This window comes from Magnolia sinica, chromosome 5 (assembly GCF_029962835.1).
Source record: "Magnolia sinica isolate HGM2019 chromosome 5, MsV1, whole genome shotgun sequence".
Taxonomy (NCBI): domain Eukaryota; kingdom Viridiplantae; phylum Streptophyta; class Magnoliopsida; order Magnoliales; family Magnoliaceae; genus Magnolia; species Magnolia sinica.
Window position 1 is genome coordinate 5549648 of NC_080577.1, and position 20912 is coordinate 5570559.

A 20912-nucleotide genomic window follows, 5' to 3' on the forward strand; every position below is an offset into this window, starting at 1 on the left:
AATAAATAACAAAATGAATCTAGCACTCACAAGCCGGCCATCACCTCTCCACACATAGTTCAACAAGCTATCCGACAGGCATCAATGATGGCTGCAAGCAACCCGCTGGCATATGGAACACATTAATCGAAAGGGATGAGTGATCCCACAGCCATCTGTTTTTTACACACATCAACAAGGACCATCCCATGGATGCAGCAAGCTAAAACATGAACATAAGTCTTGCATTCACAAGCCTGCTGAGTGCAATCACATCTCCACAGTTGAATAAGCTACCCTACAGGTGTGGATCATAGCTCCAAACAACTCACTGGTATAAGGTCCCACACCTTTCTACCACAAGGGAATGTCCCATCTTCTAAGGGACAGCAAATGCCTGGCAATTGCCTTTACTGGTTTGTGCAAAGAATGTATCATTATTCATTATCACATAAAATATCTCATTTTTCAAACTTTGTGCAGAAACAATTAAATCATGATTACATACTAATGAGTTCATAAGAATTTTAGGGACAGGGGCCTTATTTGGTTGCTACATATTCTGTCAAAAACTGATAGGTGTGGAGAGAAGGTGCATCCATTCATTTAAGCACATGCCTAACAGACATTTGTATAAAGGTTAGACAAAGTTCCTCAGAAGAAATAAAGTAACTATAGCATTTAGACGGGCCAAAGGCCTCAAGTTTGGAGGTGGAACCTCATGGTCTTTTTGGTTTCCAAGATCTGGAGGTGCTGGTTGTTATGGAAATATGTGAGGATTCTTCTAGCATCACAAGCCATTTGCTCCTTTTGAGATTCCTCGTTTTGTTGGTTGTTTGAGCAAGCAACAAAAAAGAATCAATTAAAAATCAGAAAGGAATTGAGCTTCCAATATACAAGGATGGGTGATTAGGGCCCTTTTTCTCATGGATCTAAAGCTACAATATTTATGTCCTTATTGGCTAGGTAAAACAAAATATTTGACCTGACTCTTCTTGATATTCCTTTTTCTTTGAGCATTTCTAAGTTGTGAAATATCAAATCTGGCGTTGCACCTATAGTTGCATGAAGCATGAAGCAAAGCAGCAACAAATTCAGGTGCAGGAGTGGGGAAGCTTCTTCTTCAAAATGCAAACAAATATAAATAAATAGGAAGCAAGAGTGGGAGTGGGAGCAAGAGTCCAAAGCAGGGAAGCATGGGTGATGCCTAGTTAGAAGGATCTTGCACCTAAGGTTGCACCCAATCAGAGAAAAAAGAAAAAAAAAATGTGGTTTTGCCCTAAGATTCAAGGATATGAATGTGGCACATGTGGGACTTAATCTTTATGCGGAATAGGCCCAAGGATCTGTCTGTGCATGGGACATGGCGAGCAAGGGTTTAGATAGCGCACCTAGATGAGACGCCACCATGGAAGCCGGATAAGAATACCAGAATTTCTGTAGAGCTTAGGATCTTCCTCTCCTTCACACCCTTTCTGCAATTCACAAGATGGGACTCGAATTTCTGCCGTGGTGTAGGATCGGGGACCCAGCTCTCTAATATAGAGTTTGTGGAGAGAGAGTTTGAAACCCATCACAACTCTCTCTCTCCCACGCTCCACATTGTAGTATCCTAGTTCAGCTCAAACTGCTGTCTGCGTAAGACAGCTATAGCATTCTAGCCCTAGTACGCAGAGCTGCACAGATAGACTACGCAACGCATCACCTGAAGTGGGGCCCACTAGTCTACTCAATCATCCAGTCCATCTGTATGACAATCCAGACCGTTGATCAGTGAGGCCCACTAAATAGAGTTCTTACATTCTCCCACTTGGGCCTCATTGAGCAACGTTGATGATAGTCATATAGAATTATTTTGAAAACAAGTTTTGATCTTTTAAGAAAATATTCAAATGGTTAACCAATGAAAACAGTTGGACAGTATGAGTAATGCTATTCAATCTGGTCCATCAAGATAGTCAGTATCGAAACGCGGCAGTCATCACAACATTTAATTTAGGCGAAGTGAGTCTAAGCGCGATTACAAATACTTGCAATCTTAACGACATAGATCACGAACTAGGAAATGTGGTATAAGGATTACACACTTTAGTGTGATGTTATGTGTCTATCCTTAAGAGGTCTTGAAGCTTTTACATGTCTCTAACGAGACACGACTATAGTTCTACTTACTCAAAATTTGCGCATATATATAGAGAAGTAGAAATAAATCTTTATATCAAAATCATCCTAACAAACTGTATAAAACGAGATCTCTAAGTGTCTGTGAAAATCAAAGTACGCTCAACTCCCACTAACTGAAAACATCTGTGGGATCAATGACTCCCATGGATGTTACATGCTCCTGAAATGGCATGATAGGGAGCCCTTTAGTGAGCGGATCTGCAATCATCTGCTTAGTGTCGATGAATTCCACGGACACTTGATGATTCTGAACCCTTTCTTTTACAACAAGATACTTGATGTCGATGTGCCTCGACCTTGACGAATGCTTGTTGTTACTAGAGAAGGAAATAGCAGTCGAATTATCGCAAAATATTCTCAATGGTTTCGGGATATGCTCCAGTACCCGCAAACCTGAGAAGAAACTCTGTAACCATAGTGCCTGATTAGATGCCTCATGGCAGGCAATAAATTCAGCTTCCATAGTGGATGAGACTGTGGTAGATAGTTTCATGCTTTTCCATGACACAGCTCCTCCCACCATCATGAAGATGTATCCTGAAGTAGACTTCTTAGTATCAACGCAGCCTGCGAAGTCTGCATCTGAATATCCGATCAATTCCAATTGATCAGACCTTCTGTATGTGAGTCTGAAGTCTTTCTTTCTCTGAAGATACCATAATGCTTTCTTTGCAGCTATCCAATGTTGCATTCCTGGATTAGATAGATATCTTCCCAACATTCCAGTGACAAAGGCAATGTCCGGTCGCGTACAGACTTGAGCATACTGCGTACGGAAATTCTTTCATTCGATTCTTTTCTAAATCATTCTTTAGACACTGAAATAAACCAAATTTGTCGTCATTCACAATGGGCGACTTTCCTGAAGCACAATTTTGCATGCCATACCTTTCGAGTACCCTAGTAATATAAGCCCTCTGTGACAAGCTGAGCAGTCCAAGTGTTCTGTCACAGCAAATCTCAATGTCGATGACGTAAGAAGCTTCACCAAGGTCTTTCATTTGAAACCTTTGAGATAAGAATTTCTTGGTGTCGCTCAACATCCTGGTATCACTGCTAGCTAACAGAATGTCATCAACATACAAAATCATCATAACGAACTTACTCCCACTGGTTTTAATGTATATACATTCATCTGCAGTGTTTTCTACAAATCCATATGAAGAAATTACTTCATGAAACTTAAGGTATCACTGTCGCGATGCCTGTTTCAACCCATAGATGGACTTCTTAAGTTTGCAAACCAAATGTTCTGAGCCATTAGCTACAAAACCTTTATGCGGAATAGGCCCACGGATCTGTCTGAGCATGGGACATGGCGAGCAGGGGTTTAGATAGCGTACCTAGATGAGACGCCACCATGGAAGCCGGATAAGAATACCAGAATACCAGAATTTCTGTAGAGCTTAGGATCTTCCTCTCCTTCACACCCTTTCTGCAATTCACAAGATGGGACTCGAATTTCTGCTGTGGTGTAGGATTGGGGACCCAGCTCTCTAATATAGAGTTTGTGGAGAGAGAGTTTGAAACCCATCACAACTCTCTCTCTCCCACGCTCCACATTGTAGTATCCTAGTTCAGCTCAAACTGCTGTCTGCGTAAGACAGCTATAGCATTCTAGCCCTAGTACGCAGAGCTGCACAGATAGACTGCGCAGCGCATCACCTGAAGTGGGGCCCACTGGTCTACTCAATCATCCAGTCCATCTGTATGACAATCCAAACCGTTGATCAGTGAGGCCCACTAAATAGAGTTCTTACAGCACATCCCAAGTGGGTTGATAACGTTGTTATAAAAAATTAAAATTAAAATCACCGAACCCATTATTATGGTTCTTGTAATGGGAATGATCACCTTCCATCATGTTAATAAAACACCTGCTAAGTGACAGCCATATTTTCAAAATGATGGTCAGTTTCTCAATAATGGCAGAATTATGACTGAATATTTTAAAAAACATAACGGCAGCCACTACAACAGTTGTTAATTCAGGAACAATCATTTTCAGTTGTGTAATGTAAAGAAATGCCTATTGAATAATGGGAAGCGGATAGCATCCTGCCTCTACCTGGACCATAATCCGTCCAGGCTGGGCTTTGTGGGGTCCACCGTGATGTATGGATTTTATCTATGCCATCCATCCACGTTGAAAGATCATTTTAGGTTATGAACCCAAAAATGAGGCAATGGGAAGCGGATAGCATCCTGCCCCTACGCGGACCATAATCCATCTAGGCAAGGCTTTGTGGGGTCCACCGTGATGTATGGATTTTATCCAAGCTGTCCATCCACTATGAAAGATCATTTTAGTGTATGAACCCAAAAATGAGACAGATCCAAGGCTCAAGTGGACCACAGATTGGGGATTGAATGCTCACCATTAAAAACTTCTTGGGAGCTGCAGAAGTTGTGGATCAAGGTGATAGTTGTGTTTCCCCTTCATCCAAGTCTATGTGACCTTATGAACAGGTTGGAAGATAAATAAACATCACAGTGAGCCCTACAAAGGTTTCAACAATGGGCATCATCATCACCGTTGCTTCCTGTGGTGTAGTCCATTTGACCATTGGATATACTTCGTTTTTGGCCTACTATATTAAAATGATTTGGAAAAATGGATGAACGGCGTGGATAAAACCCATACATCACAGAGGACCCCACAGAGCCCCTGCCTGGACCGATGTCCGTCCAGGCAGGGGCAGGACGCAATCCGCTTCCTGAATAATGATTAATGACCCATATTAATTTATAACAAATAGAGAGTTATGTATGGAAGCCATTTCTTTAAAACCATGGCAGCAATACAGAATGGATTATAGCACCATTTTCAATGAAAAACACCTACTCCCTTGGGCAAGATGTTCTGTGCTATTCTTTTTTCTTTTTTCTTTTTTTTATGTTATTCTGTTTCACGGCTGCTTTAGCACCGGCCTGCTGTTACAGGGTCATAACACCGTGTTGAAGACCTGGTAATAGCTATTATTTCAGTTTGATGGTTTTCAAATATAATGGTGTGATGTTATGGAATATAACGCCACTTCTTGCAAGAAGAATGAAGGCTGATGAATAAAATAAATTTTAATAAATTTTGTTATTTCACTGAAAAACAATTCAGAAGAGCAAAAAATTGCAGTAAAAATAAAAAAATAAAAAATCAATGTTTCCAAACTCCAATACTCCATGAGCCCCACCACAGCTCATATTCCCATTTTCCTGCTTTTTATGTTTTATTAGAATAGATACGACCATGGTAAAACCCATTTGGCCATTAAAAGGTCGTAACCATTCTTTAGGCCCAGGGTGATAGTTAGAACATTTCTACAGTAATCAGTCCTTGCAATTGGAAGGCCGAATTCAAAAACTTATTGCCATGGGTTCTTGTTCTGGCATTGGAGCACAAGGCGGATCAACCTCTCTGAGAGTGAAAGATGAGGCAGTAATTTCAAGAATAGCCTAATATCATATGATCTTTTATCTAGATTGCACGTCTGTTGAAATGCTGGCACAAGCATGGTAGAATTCAGCTGCAGGATTATCTTCTCACACTAACAATTTGGTAGGCAAGCGAGGGAAGAAGACAGCAAGACGAGAGACTTGATCATTTCAACGCCAGATTATTTTTTTTTCAAAACAACTAAAAAAAATAAAAAGGAAGAACAACTAAACTACACTCCGGCAAAGTAAGGCAACATGCACTCGATCTAAGCCATCCAAACGGCAGACTCACTATCAATGATGAGGCATAACCCAAATTTTCATACTGATCGGATTCTTCTAACCATCAGATAAGTGACCATCAAACAGGTTACAGAAAGGGAAAAAAATTACGAGGATCGAAATACAATGGGGAAACGACCATCAATTGCGCAATTAGAATAGTCCGTGCCTGTGATACTTTGAGCTATGCCCCTCCATGGCGGGGTCCACATTTTGGACAGTAAAGACAACTTCCACATCACAATAATTCAAGAAAGCAATAAACACAATCTCGTGAACAAGAACCAAAATTCTAAGCAAGAAAGCAAGAGAATGTTGAAATACCAATCGCCGAGCTGTTTCCGGTACTGATGGAAAGCCATCATTGCGAGCACGCCCATACTGCTGCGCCAACTGTACAACGTCAGAATACCCGGCCCAATCATAAACTCCGGGAGAATCTCTTTCAACGATCCCTCACCTCGACTACAACGCCCTCCACGCCACACGACGCTTGTGATCTCAACGAAATCGATAACAGCTGTCGCCGCGTCACCGGCCACAAAGAGTTGAAGATGTCGGGCGGGAGGGTCACGAAGATGGACACCGCCTTGCGGGAGGAGTGAGGCTGCGGATGGAAGCCGGGGAGGAAATTGCCGGGAATATCGTCATCGGGAGGATCGGAGCCATCCCCGCCGGAGGAGGGCTTGGAAGAATAGATGCGTGAAGAGAATGCGAGTCGGTGGCGGAGGGAGGGAATGGTCTTGACTCGGGCGAGTTGGACCGTGCCGGAGCAAGCCGAGCTGGTGCAGGGAATCGCAACTAGAGCTGTACACGAGTCGAGCCGAGCCGAGTATTGACTCGGCTTGCACTGCCCTTGTCCTACGCGTACTCGGCTCCACTCGAGCATGAGTTTGAATTTCCCGCTGGTGCTCTACTTGTCCGATCATGCGCAGAAATCGAGCCAAGTTGAGTTCGAGTTTACGAGTCCAAATCTGAATTTGAGCCTAATTCAAGTAGGATTTTCAAGCAACAAATTTAGCATATATTAACTGTATTAACATATATTAATAATTTTAACATATATTAACTATATTAACATATATTAACATTTTAGCAATTTTTATATTAACATATATTAACAATTTATTAAAAAAACTACTGATAATAAATCAATACACCATAGTACAAGTCAAGTACCGAGTTGAGTACGAGTCAAGCACATGAGTCAAGTATCAAGTCAAGTGTTACTCAGCTCGTACTCTAATCGTAATCAAAACGCGTATTAAACTCATGTCGAGTCGAGTAATTTTAAATCGAGTCGAGTGAGTAATCAAGTTTACTCGGCTCGTGTACAGCTCTAATCACAACGATGGATGGAAGGGGAGAGCACATCGACATTGCATAATAAATGGAAATGGAAAAAGATGAAAATACCCCTCCAGGTGTATGATTTTACCCATGCTTCCTGGGCGTTGCCCATTGGTAGTGACCCAACACGACGTAGCTACGCGTATTAACACCACGTAGCTACGGGGTGTCAGGACTCCGTGGAGCCCACCGTGATTTATGTGTTTTATCTACGCCGTCCATACGTTTTTCTATATCATTTTACTGTAGTAGCCCAAAACTGAAGCGTATATAAAGCTAAAGTGGACCATACAACAGTAAAGAGTGGGGTTGAACGCGTACCGTTGAAATCTTCTTAAGAGCCAGATCAACTTTATATTTGATTTTTCCCCTCATCCAGGTCTGTTCGACCTTATGAACAGGTTGGATTACATAAAAACATCGATGTGTGCCCTAGGAATGTTTCAACGGTGGACGTCACTATCCCACTGTTTTCCGTAGTATGTTCCACGTGAGCTCTGGATATGCTTCAATTTTGGGCTCATGCCCTAATATTATATGGAAAAACGGATGGACGGCGTGGATAAAATACATACGTCACCGTGGCCACAATAGAGTCCCGACATCATGTAGCTACGTCGCATTGGGTCACCTGGTGGTAAGGCATCATCTTTCCCGCCAATATGCCACTTGTGTAGGAAATTACAAAGCGGAATGGCTGGTGTACCACACACGGCACACCAGCGATCTAGTGGTATGTTGACGTCAGCAAGTTCTATGGGTCTCATTACTAGGTATGTGTTATATCCAAACTGTCCATCCATATGGAGAGATAGTCGTAATTCTTGAGCCGAAAAATAAGATACATCTAAAGATAAAGTGGATTACACTGCAAAATGAAGTGTGGGATTGAACGGTTACCATAGAAACTCTTTTGGAGTCACAGAAGTTTTGGATCAATGTCATATTTGCTTTTACACTTCATCCATGTCTTTGTGACCTTATGAATAGATTAGATGGAAAATAAACATCAAGGTGGCCCTACAAATGTTTTAAAGGTGAAAATGATTATACCACTGTTATTTGTTTCTTGGTTAAGCTGAGCATTGGGTATGATTTTTTATTTTTCTTTAACTAATGCTATAAAACGATCTTCAAAGTGGATGAATAGTGTGGATATAATAAATACATCGTTTTGGAGCCCATGTAACTTTGATCTCCTTTGAATTGACAAGGTCTGGCTAGTGATGCTGCCACCGGCCATGTGGCTATTGGTCAGTGCTATGTGGACCCACCATGATGCATGTGTTTTATTTAAGCCATCCATCCAATTTGAAAGATAAGATAATTTTAAGGCTACACCATGTGATTGAATGTCCACCATTAAAAACCTACCAGGGAACCTCCTAGGGGACACTATAATGGTTATTTGACATCTAACCGGTTGACCAGGTCATACAGAAGAATAAATAAATAAATTCAGCCAGATCCAAAACTGTCATGGCCCCAAGAAGTTTTTAATGGTGGGCATTCAATCAACACTTTGTGGTCCACTTGAGATTTGGATCAACCTTATCTTTGTGCTCATTAAACATGAAGCAGCGTTGATAATGACACCCACACCCACTGTTGAAACATTCCAATGGCCCACCATGATGGTTAATTGCCATCCAAACTGCTCATAAAGTTACATGGACTTGGATGGAAGGAAAACACAAATATCAGCTTGATCCACAACTTGAGTGGCCCCGAAGAATTTCTCAACAGTAGGTGTGTTTAATCCCCACTGTGTGGTCCACTTGAGTCCCGGATCTGCCTCATTTTTGGGCTTAGACCCTAAAATGATAGGGCAAAATAGATGCACGGTGTGGATAAAACCCGTGATCCCATTCCGTTCGTAGCTAAGCAAACCCAATCTACGTCCATAGTTGCCCCACTGCCAGACCAGACAGATCGCTCGACCAAGCAATTACGTTCCACTTCCCTTCGGGGAAATACTGCAGCTTTTGCAGCTGGAAAACGCATCCCACTGGAGGTGCGCGTCAGTATCATGGTGACTTGTGGAAAACCCAACATCCAGACGAGGACCCAACCATTGGTACCTGTTTACCGTTTTCTTTCAGATCACACATGATTTGTACCCCAACTCACTGCCTCATGTCTGCAACATAATAAGAAATAAAATAGAAAATAATTCTATTGGAAGAGATTTTAGAGGAGATGGCCTACTACCCGATGTGCATTGCCAGATGCTCCGATTCCTGACCAAAAAAAAAAGACACTGCCATCAATGGGGATTTGCTCATCCTGCTCTCGGGTATAGCCAACCCACAATACGTGCACCTGCATGTGCTAATGTTGTACACATCTGGCACCTCCTATCTATCCACCCATCAGGTGGCCCAGCTGCCCTCCTCCAAGAATCGGGCCTGACCAGTCATCAGGCATGCTGGCGTATGAAACAAGATGGATGGTTAAACCAAGTATCCTCTGTAGCATTGCCCATTTGTCCTAGACAGAGTGGCCCACCTGATGAGTGGGCTGGCCTAATTCCCAGGGCCACCAGCCCAACTGGTCAACACGTCAAATATCAAAGACTTGATCTCTTTGCTGCCATTCTGGAGGTATCTACCGGGGTCGGGGTAAAACCATACAGGATCTGAGATTAGCAAGACCTCTATAAACACATGGTAATGCAGTTTGGTCATCGATGGCAAAGGCTTTCTGCTTAGAGGCCAGCCCGGTCTGTTCGCCCCTTCTGCCCCAACAACTGATGGGTTCATCTATGCATCCCCACACCGTGCATAGGTTCATCTGGAAAGAATCTCACTTGTCAGGGGCCTCATCATCTATTTGCAAAGATGCATAAAAACAACCACCCACAAAAAAGCAGTCTCTAACTCACCTTAGCAGGAATGGCAATGATTCTTCCTATCAGTAATCAGAAATCCAACGTCATCACTACGAAAAGCACGTTCTATCTCACATTAGCATGGTGGATGAATTCATCAACAGGATGCTTTCCACATTAACCATATACTATGTGAGCTTCTGGATGAATGGTCAGGATCATCACGTGGTGGAGCAGAAGGTGAAAAGGCAAAAAACTCATTCGATGTAGAAAGCAACACTAAAAAAACCTAGGCTGGTGAAGAATTAGAATAATGAAAAGAGCCCATTTATTGAAGACCATATGTCATATATGGAAATAAGGAAAAACTGAGGTTGCCTCAAAAACCCATAAAAATTTTCATATATCACCTGAAAACTGAACACAAGGGAGAGAATTACAAAGGATACACAGCCTCATTCCAAACCCACCCATTTCATGATGATATCGCCTTTACCAATAGTAATGATAAATGACTACACATAGCAAAATAGATGATGATGGAAAAAAAATGCAAGAAATAAGGCAAGCATGATTTAATTGATCCAGCAATATCAAACACTTGACTACTTAAAAACTATAATGATGGAAAATGACTAGTGCAGGGTATGAAATGCCTAAGTATGGGAGTAATGCAAAAGTCCTGAAAGATCTTCCAGGGACGACTACCGAGTATACAGAAGGGAGACGCGACTGTGACAGACAGAACTGGAACAATGCAAGACCAATACAAGATTTCAAAAATATGCAAAAGGGAGGAAAGAAAAAGTGGATTTGCCGCTGGATGATTTTAGCGCCACGGTCGACTCTGGACAAATCAAAGCCCGCGCCGCATTTTTTGGGGGTCATTGACTCGAAATGCCTGACCATTGATTGACTGCTTACCTGTTGAAAAGAGAGACAGCCCATGAGGTTCTGTTGACGCCTCGGCGAGCAGGACCCAATGAAGAGGTTGGTGGAGAAAGAAACTTAGGCAGGCAAGGACAAAGTGGCTTCAGCTGTGTTGCTGACAAGAACACAACTCCCTCCCCCTTTCTGGAAGGGAGGACTTGAGCCACATTCTGCAAAGTTAGCAGAGGTGGGTCATCACTACCCACTTCCTCATGAGAAAAAACCCGACTCCATGGTGCTGACACGAGAGTTAGTGACGACCTCCGACTCCACCCGAACCTTCATGCAAATATGGCGACCCCAGACATGAATGCAATCCCGGACCAAACTCGACACACTCGAATGCATGCATAGACTTCTACCAGGACCAAGTAGCATCAACCGGAAATTGCTCGACTGACAGCCAACTGAGCCCAATCAGCAGATTCTTTAATCAAATGATCATCTGATGATAAGCATTCATTTAAGAAGTCTTTGCTTGCAACAGCTTGACTAATCAGAGGACCAGCATTACCGCCAAGCGTGTCAGCAAGATCTCCCAGGACTCCAATTGCAGTCTTAGTCACAACATCATCCCTGCTAACAAAACAAACAGTGAAGGGAGGAGTCAATAACAGAAACAATACAGGGCATGCAGGAATCAAGACAAAAGCATAGTCATGCATTACAGAACTTACATGTCCTTTTCCATGTATAAGCTATCCAAGAACTGAAGGATGTGTGGTGCATAAGGCATCAGTAGCTGAGTCTTTGGGGAGTTCTTAAAACCTTGGAAAATACCAGAGTATGCTTCAAGGATTCCATTTCTTAGAAGATTGGTGTACTCTGTCATCTCATCATCAGCACCTGATGCATGTGCAGATAGCTCTGCAGCACTCTGGAGCATGGGCATGGCATATGTCAAGTACTTCTCGAAGTTCTCTCCTATTGCCAGAGCAATGTCACCAAAGCACGAGAATATAGGAGGCTTCACAGACCGATGTAGCTGATTACTTGACAAATCCTTCAGCAGTTGTGTCATAATTCCATCACAGTAAGGAAGTATCTTTTCCTCCAGAGCCCTACACAAATCCCCAACTACACCAACAGTAATAGCACAGACCTGGTACTCCTCAAAATTTTGGAGGCCCATTTCCAGATAAGGATAGAATTCTTGCATGTACTTTGTAAAATCTGCACCAGTTGCATATGCCAGGGCCCCAATGGCAAGCATAGCCTCTTCATGCACTGTGGCACTTCTGCAAGCAAAAACCCTCAAAAAGAGACCCATGATCTGGTCTGCATACTGCATGAAGACATACTTGGTCGATTCGGCCCCTCCCAACTTCTGTATGATAACCTGCAAGCACCCACAAAGGAGCCCTTGCAATTCATTCTGCTTCTCCCTCTCATCTGATGACAGCTTCTGTGCTTCAAGAGTCTGGCTGAGCTCCATCATGATAACTGGAACCAGTTGCATGACTGTAGGAGCCGTCTCATCAGTTGAACACCTAACGACTTCATTCAAAGCCTCATAGGCAGCAGTCCGGAGGCGGGATTCTCCAGCATCTTCTCTGTGGGTCACAGTTAGAAGAGCCTGAATGATGTCTTGAAAGAAAGGTGACAACGGGGAAGATGGACCCACGTCTTCATAACCTTGAGCAAGGAAATAGAGAGCCCCACATGCCTTCTCAGCAACATTAGGAACATCCTTCATGCTTTGAAGCAAAACCATAAGGATCTGTTGGCAGTTCGCATTGGTGATTATGGGGGTCTCAACAGTTGAGCCATGAAGGAACTCAAATATTCTTCCAAGGGTCCATGCAGTGGTGTCCTTGACATGATTATTTGGATCTTTTGTCAAGGCTGTAAGCATAAATCCAAGAGCAACATTGACAATAGGCGTAAGCTTATCTGGGGATGGACCCTCCAAGATTGAACCAAATGCATACGTGGCTGCCTCTCTCTGCCTCCAATCAGGCTTTGTTATGTTTTCTTCAATGAACGGCATCACAAGGGGGACAATGTCATCCCCGACCGTCCGTGCAACTAAGCCCAAGCAAGTTCCCCCAGCCATTGCAAGATTCCAAGCACCTTCATCCTGATCTTGATCCTCTTCCTGTTTAAGGAGCGTCTCCAGTAGCATAGGAACTAGAGCAGGGAGTGCCTGCTTAATAAAGTAAAAACACGGAATCTCAGAGTCACCACTGAAATCACCTCCGTACTCTTCTAAGATATCGATTTCCTCATCACAGATTGAGCTCCAAAACTCAATAGCCTGAAGAGCAACAGGCTCTTCGTCCTCCCTCACAGCTTTCGCAGTGATGTTAAATATGTCATGAATGTAGGGTGAAAGCTTCTCATAGTACGTAGATGAAATGGAAACCAAACACTCAAATGCTGCTTGCCGTATCTTCACCTCAGGGGACAGAGTTGCCTCGCAAACAACTCTCATGATATAGTCCCGCTCCATTTCGTTTGTGAAATTCGCCTGAGCAAATCCCAAGGCATTATACAGAGCTCGAGTGGCAGCGAGCCTGACATCAGTGTTTCCTTCAGAAGAGTTCATACCCTGGACTACAGCTGTAAGTATCTTATTCACATGGTCTTGATCAACAACATCCGGAGACACTTCCTCACATAAATACCCAAGAGTTTCCAGAGTGGCCTGCTTGACATGAGCTGGAAGTTGGTGTATGTTCCCCAACAGAGATCCTATAAGCTCAGGCCACTGATTGTGTGGCAACTCGATACCTGCGATCTTCGCAATGACTTGGGATGCAGTAGATCGTGCATCTGGCACAGGAGAAGAAAGGGTCTGCAACAAGCATCCTTTAACCGGAGTCTTCACGGCTGTGTCTAGAGACAACCATCTCTGTACAAGCTCAAATTTTCTATGCTGCTCCTTGGCATCCAAGGTGTTCTTGAGGATCAAACCTGCTAATTTACGACTATCCACAGGTTTATCGTCATTTGCCAATTCCCCAGAGAGAGATAACAAAAATCCAGGAAGATTTTGATCCTGAAACTGTTTCAGGTTGTCTTCTGCATGTTTCCGCACAGTACCATCTACTGATTGCGCATTCAGAAGAATTTGGGTGACTTCCATTGCCATTATGTATCTGTAAAAGACAGCAAAAAAAGTACATGGCTTTCATATAGCAGCCAACTAACGACAGTTTCACATAGTATATGGAAAAGAAGCTGCATACAAAAGCATGGTATGGGCCAAATGGCCTACATAGGGTATTAGTGTTCTGAATCCATATTCTAAAAACTCAAAATCATTGATAACGATGTTGGGAGCAGATTCTAGAAAGAAGCCAATCAATCAACAATAGAAAACCCTCCAGAAATTGATTCAAGCTAATTTCATGAAAAATTTTACCAAACCAAAGTAATAATAGGGCATTACAGACACCTTTAAGTATGAAATCAATTGTACAAAAATAACATAGATATTTTATCTTATTAGACAGATCTAAGCAATCCAACAGAATTAAAAATTGTTCAGAAACAGCAGAGAACAAAGAAATCTCTCAAAAAAACAAAAAAGTCGGCAAATCCTAATACAAGCACAGACAGAACAATCCATAAAGTTCCTTCTATGCAAACAAAAATACAGTAAATCAAGTACCCATTCATATTTCAGATGAGACAAAGGAAATTTGATAACGACAAAAGGCCATGCAAATTGTTTTTCTACAGATGTTTTTCTACAGAACAATCAATCTGGGTAAATCATGAATTCAAAAAACCATGGAGTAAAATGGCCATCAATTTTATAGTAAGATAAAAATCGTTATACAAATCAAACAGCCATACTAAGAAACAATCCACGAACCAAACAAGACACCCTTCTATAAAACCAACAAACACAGTAAACCAAACGTGTGAAACCACTGGAAATCGATTGTCAAGAAGGAAGGCAGATCTAAATATATCAAAAACTTGACTTTTTACTCAATTCTATAACTGAACTAACACTCCCGACACATGAATAAATTTTCAATCTGTAACAAATGAACCATGGGAAACAACATAATAGAAAAAACAGAACAAGATTCAATGGAAAAAAAATGCACCCTAATTTCGAATACTAAATAAGCATTCATTAAGGACAAGGAAACTAATTCCGTATTCCTAAGCACTAAATGGGGAAAACCCCCAATTCAAAGCAGTAGCAACATCAAAGGTCAAAACTACATCAACAGAACAAAGAAAACAGATCTAAATACATAAAAATTCGACATTTTCACAAATATCCATCCCAAATACCCCTTCTAATGCATCGATAAGTTCCGATCAAGAAAATAATCAAAGATGCCAGTCTAAGATTGAAATTACAGCCTCTTCGTAAATATCATGATCGTTCTTCCCATTGAAACTACAATCCAGATTCAGTGGGGGAAAAAAAAAATTCAAGATCGAAAATAAGGGCATCCGATAACACAAACAAAAACCTAATTTCAAGCTTTGAATCACTTGACGATAACTTCAAAAAAAAAAAACTAAAAACAGACGCATCAAAACTACATCAACAGAACAAGAACAGGAGAAATTAAAAACCTTAAATAAAATGAAATCCAACTCAAATCCCTTATCAGAAACCACGGATTAGGGTTTGGGATCCGCAAATCGAATCGATAAAGATCGGAAAAAGGGGAGTTGGGGGTACTTACATGGATTTCGTAGAAATCAACGACGGAGAGATCTCTAAAAAGCGATCGACGATCGGAGCGAGGAGGCGCGGGGACGAATCTCGGAAACCCTAGGAGAGAGAAATATAAGTAGAAGAAGACATGAATGCGGAGCTGGATTTGTGATTTTACGATCTACATCTATTTCTTTATTATTTTTATTTTAGGAGTTTTAATGAGCGGACAGAGTACAGATATCTATACACACTCAAAAACTTATTGTACGTGTGACATCCATGTGACTCAATCCAAACCGTCTAAACATTCCCCCTATAAACCATTTATTAAAAAATAATTTTAAAAAATCAGTAATATGGTGTACATTTATCTTATATTTTTCGTGGACAAATATCAATGGTCCAAATTTAAAGAAAGAATATTTAATAAATTTATGAATAAGATTGATCAGTAGATATGGATTTTTAATCAATGGCTATCTAAGTGCATCACAGTTTCTACGTATTTTAAGGACGCAAATATACGCTATGCCTGTAGAAGTTGTGTGCATGTCTACGGATGTTTGTACTCTACCAGTGTATCAGTGTCTTCCCTCTCGTTATTATTATCAGGGCCAGCCTTCCGAGTCCTTCATGGACACGGAAAGCCCGTGTCCTTGATTGGAATCACCCGTATATGTGATTTACAACACCTGAACATCCAAGTTCTTTGGGGTCCCACTTGTTTTATGTGAAATCCAATCCGTCGATCAGGCGGTAAGACTTCATTAAACCGTACATGAAAAATACCAACCTAATAGAAGTTTGCCATGGGCCACGAAACAATGTACAACCTAAACCTCTATGTTCAACCGTTGTGCCTCGACTAAGGTTTTAATCAGGCTGATTTTTTTATTTCCTCTGTCTTCATGAGTCACATACGATGAATGGCTTTGATGATGTACACGCGACATGGTGGCGCCACAAACAAACCTATGTTTGTTGTCCCATATCCATTGTTTTCTGTGGTGTGGCCCACCTTAGTTATGGATATGGCTGATATTTGGCCCCACGATCTAGCATCGAGGAGAGCTCCTGATGGAAGTAACGGATTTTCGTATATAAAATATGGTGGGGCATAGAGAGCTTGTGTGTTTTATACACTAGGCAAAACCGGTGTTGTAGAGGAATCCGATATGACGGGATCGGACCGTCCATTCGGGGGCTCACTGTTGTTAAAATCGGACGCGGATTTCCTGCAAATGGCTCCTGCGCTGGGATGCTAGGTGGGGGCCACCGTGATGTTTGTGAGATATCCACCCCGTCCATCTGCCCTGAGAGATCATTTTAGGACGTGACTGAAAATGAGTTGGATCCAAAATTCAAGAGGACCCCACGAGAGGAAAAAGTAGGGATTCGGTGAGCATTGTTGAAACATTTTCATGGTAAACAAAGTTTAGTACGAGACTAACATTTTGTGTTTTCATTTTATCCCGGTGGGAATGACCTTATAAACAGTTTGGACGGAATATATACATCAAAGTGGGGCGCAGGAAGGTTTCAACTATAGGAAACTCTTTCCCCTTAGTTCCCTCTAATATGGCCCACTTTGGTTTTGTATCCCCTTATTTCGGCCACATGTCCTAAAATGATCTCTCAAAAGGGATGGTCGGGATGGATTTCTCACAAACATCGCGGTGGGCCCACTTAGCATCTTAGCGCAGGAACTTTCTGTGAAAAGCTTTGGCAGGAAATCGCATCCGTTAAAATCGTAGTAGCTGCGTACGACAGCCATCCGATCAGGACTTTGATAATTGCATGTCTACCCCCTTTTTGCATGCATTCGTGGACCATTCATCTGATCATTAGATTTTTTGAGCTACTGACCCAGGCAGTGTTTCCCACCTGATTAACGGTCAGATCTTGTCTCCATTACTCTACGTATATAAGATCTTTTTTTCATCAAGGGAGCAGGCTTTTTGTGTGCTCTACAAGGACAGGCATTATTTCCAGTAATTATTGTTATCATTTACCTTTTATCATTTATTTATTAATTTAATATTCTTTATTTATCCTATCTTTCTTTCTGCTTATGCAAGAAATCTCTAAGACGGTGGTGAACCATGCACCGTACACATTTGAAATTCGCATTTATCGAGTGATCCTAACCATCTACTCCATTATTCCAAAATAGACTGATAAAACTACATTTTTCAACGGTCAATATCACATGGTTCTGATCAACGTTCTTTCAGGATATGCTCCATCCACGACGGATCCCACGATTTTGCACGGTCCTAATTGATATGCATGCGTACCACATGTACGGGCCCACCTGAGAAAAAGGACGTCTATGATACTCAGGCAGCGTCTGGCGCTTGATACGTAGGAAATCAGAAATCATGCACGTGGCATGCGAAAACTCGACTTAAAAGGCCCGGATTAGGTACTAAGCCCCCCCCCCCCCCCCCCCCGGACCTGGCTACGAGCTATAGACGGACGGTCCTTGAAAGGGGCTCCGTGGGGCTCACATTAATATATTTTTTTAAATCCACGCCGTTTATACATTTTAACAGATCATTTTAACACAAGATCCCAAAAGGTAGGAAGATCAAAGGCTTGAGTGTCCCACACCACTGGAAACGGTGTTGATTGATCGCCTACTGTTGAAAGCTTCTTGGGAATCATAGAAAATTTGGATCAAGGTAGTATTTATGTTTTCACTTTGTGCGGATACGTGTAACCTTATGAAAAGACGATGGAAAATAAACACCACGGTACGCCTATAAAGGTTTTGATGGTTGGCAGCACTATCACCGCCGCTTCTTGTTGTGTGGTCCACTTAAGCCATCGTTACGTCTCCGATGTGGGTTCATTACTAAAATGATCTGTCAAAATAGATGGTGATGTGTAATGAACACATGCATAATGATTGGAGATGTAAACGAACTGAGCTAGCTCAATTTGGTCACTCCAATTCACTCGAAAAGCTTAGCTGGACTTTGATCGCAGTTGTGTTCGGCCGAGTTGAGGTAGTTTCACTGAGCTCGAAAATTTTCGAGCCCAGAACGAGCTGAACCAAGTTCGACCTTGGCTTGATTCAACTCGACTTAATTTTTTCATTAGATATATATATTTCAAAAAAAAAAAAAATCATAACTCACTTTAGTTTTAGCCATTCGCGAACGCCCGATCCTAAAAGCTTTAACTCACTTCAGTCGTTCAGCAATAGTGCCCAACCCAGACCCCATTAATCCCTCTCCTCTCATCTCTCTCTCATTGTTCTCCAACGCTTGACCGGCGACTGCTATCCTCTCCTCTCTTTTTCACTGTTCTCCAGTACTCTAACGGTGATCAACGACTACTCTCTTATACTCTCTCTATATTCTCCAACATCTACCTAAACAACCAACAACGAAAGATTCTCTCTCATGCTCCTCTCATCATCTCTCTATTCTCTAGTGTCTGTACAATTAGCGGACCCTGCCCGACCATTGACTTGGTAGTTGTGGCCCAATCAAATAATCAAATCCCACTCGAAAAACTTAAACTTGGCTCGAACTGGACCAAGTTGCTAACTGAGTCAAGCCCATTTGCTAACCTAATTGGACCAAGTTTGAGCTGAGATATCTTGCCGAGCAAAGCTCAACTCTAACCCATGAATAGTGGACCCTTGTTTGTGAAAAGACGGCCATAAGATATTTTCATTTTTGTCCACCTAAGAATGCCCACCGATTCAATAGGCAGATGATCAGTTATAAATCTAAAGCGGGAACCATAATTTGGACGGTATAAATTTGACTTAGGTGCATGCCACGCGTGCAATTTATAAGTGATTTCTAAATGCCTGCGTGTTATCCATCACAATCCGCCGGAGTATCAAAAGAACCGTAGTGCGCCGGGACACCATGCAAAGAAATGTACGGCACGGATGGCCCAATCAATGAAAACCATTTGGAAAGCCGGTCCGAGCCATCGGGTGAATGAGTCCCAACCGAAGACCATTGGGTCCCACGTTTCCTAGGCCGAGTACTGAGACAGCCATGCATTTCTCTCTATCTAATTAGTGTTCTCACATGCATTAGTTGGACTACTAAGCTACCGTACAGCACGTTCATAATTGCACACGTGCCATGTATGTGTTACCTCCAAACAAACTAAAGGTTGGTTCAGACATGAGGCTCGATTAGTGAGAAAATGAGACTAATCCGTTCACAGGTGGGCCAGGCGAGTACCTTAAATTATATCGGTGGTGGCACATTATTTTCTACATTTTTAGCTATGTTATGAGTGGATAGTATGAAATATTTTTTTCATTCGATTATTTCAGTGGGACTAACCTTTTGGACGGTTTGGATTTTTTATACAGCAGACAAGTTATCAATTATGCTGTAGTTGGACTGGAGACTCTGTCTAGCTGGTTGCTCCTAACAACTCTTCTAATTGTTCTATTTTTTTGATAAAAAGGTTCCTACGCAGAAAAAGAGAAATATCTTGTACAGCGTTGTATGTTGAGTAACATACGACGTCTTCATTATAGGCTGACTTACCAATTTTTCTAACATCCAAGCCGTTCAAAAGGTGGAAAGTATCATAAATATCAAGAAAAATGAAAACTAATGTCCATTCGTTGTGGGGGATACATGATTGAAATCAGCGCATAAGCTTAACTTGTATTTTTGTCCCACCCAGTGAGTGGATTGTTCCGATTTCTGCTACAGTTGTGGATTGAATATTCAAGGGAAATGACAGGTAAGAGGAAAATAGAAAACCAGTGTATGCTAGGTCACGTGCAATGTTGTATTGATACAAGGGTCAGTCACTTGGACCCATTTAAAAAATTTTGGAATCGAATTGGTACAAAAATGTATTATCACGATTCCCAAGATGAAAGATGGTTTTGTGTAAAAGGTGTGGTCCTAATTGAAACTCCTGGTTTTATTTGGACGCGGATTGCCTGCACTTATAGGCTAGGTGGGGCCCACCGTGCTGTTAGTGAGAAATACACTCTGCACATGCAAATTCAAAACTAAAATTTGGCAGTTCACCGTTGAAACATTCGTGGGGATGGAGAGGTTTTGTATCTTTTGTGTTTTCAATGGCATATAAACATTACGGAAACGGATTGGCTGGGAACGGATTGGCTACTCCCCCTGCCACCAGCCGATTGCTGGTGGTCGGTGCTCTGTGGGCCCCACCATGATGTATGTGTTTCATCTATGCTGTCCATCTATTTTTCCTGATCATTTTATGGTATGGCACCAAAAATTACATATATCACAATCTCAAGTGGACTACATTACAGAA

At 41.9% G+C, this 20912-nt stretch overlaps 2 protein-coding genes across 2 annotated transcripts in view; both read right to left on the reverse strand.

Annotated features, from left to right (window-relative positions):
• LOC131245236 (beta-amylase 2, chloroplastic-like) overlaps window positions 1-6682 on the reverse strand; it is a 30411-nt gene extending 23729 nt beyond the window's left edge. Inside the window, exon 1 of the mRNA XM_058244547.1 lies at window positions 6205-6682. Coding sequence (XP_058100530.1) covers window positions 6205-6305 — 101 coding nt within the window. The 5' untranslated portion in view covers window positions 6306-6682. The remainder of the gene's footprint in view (window positions 1-6204) is intronic.
• Window positions 6683-10434: 3752 nt separating this feature from the next.
• Window positions 10435-15810, reverse strand: LOC131245239 (importin subunit beta-1). The gene is made up of 3 exons (XM_058244550.1): window positions 15652-15810; window positions 11668-14091; window positions 10435-11566 (listed from the first exon to the last, which is right to left on the reverse strand). The coding sequence occupies exons 2-3, from the start codon at window positions 14082-14084 to the stop codon at window positions 11368-11370; spliced, it is 2616 nt and encodes an 871-aa protein (XP_058100533.1). The 5' UTR covers window positions 14085-14091; window positions 15652-15810; the 3' UTR covers window positions 10435-11367.
• Window positions 15811-20912: the final 5102 nt, after the last annotated feature.

Excerpts from the sequence above, each read along its gene's own strand:
- LOC131245239 (XM_058244550.1), bottom strand. The coding sequence starts at position 14,084 with ATGGCAATGGAAGTCACCCAAATTCTTCTGAATGCGCAATCAGTAGAT. Across the intron at positions 11,567-11,667 it reads TTATACATGGAAAAGGACAT|GGATGATGTTGTGACTAAGA; the intron begins GTAAGTTCTGTA and ends TTTTGTTAGCAG.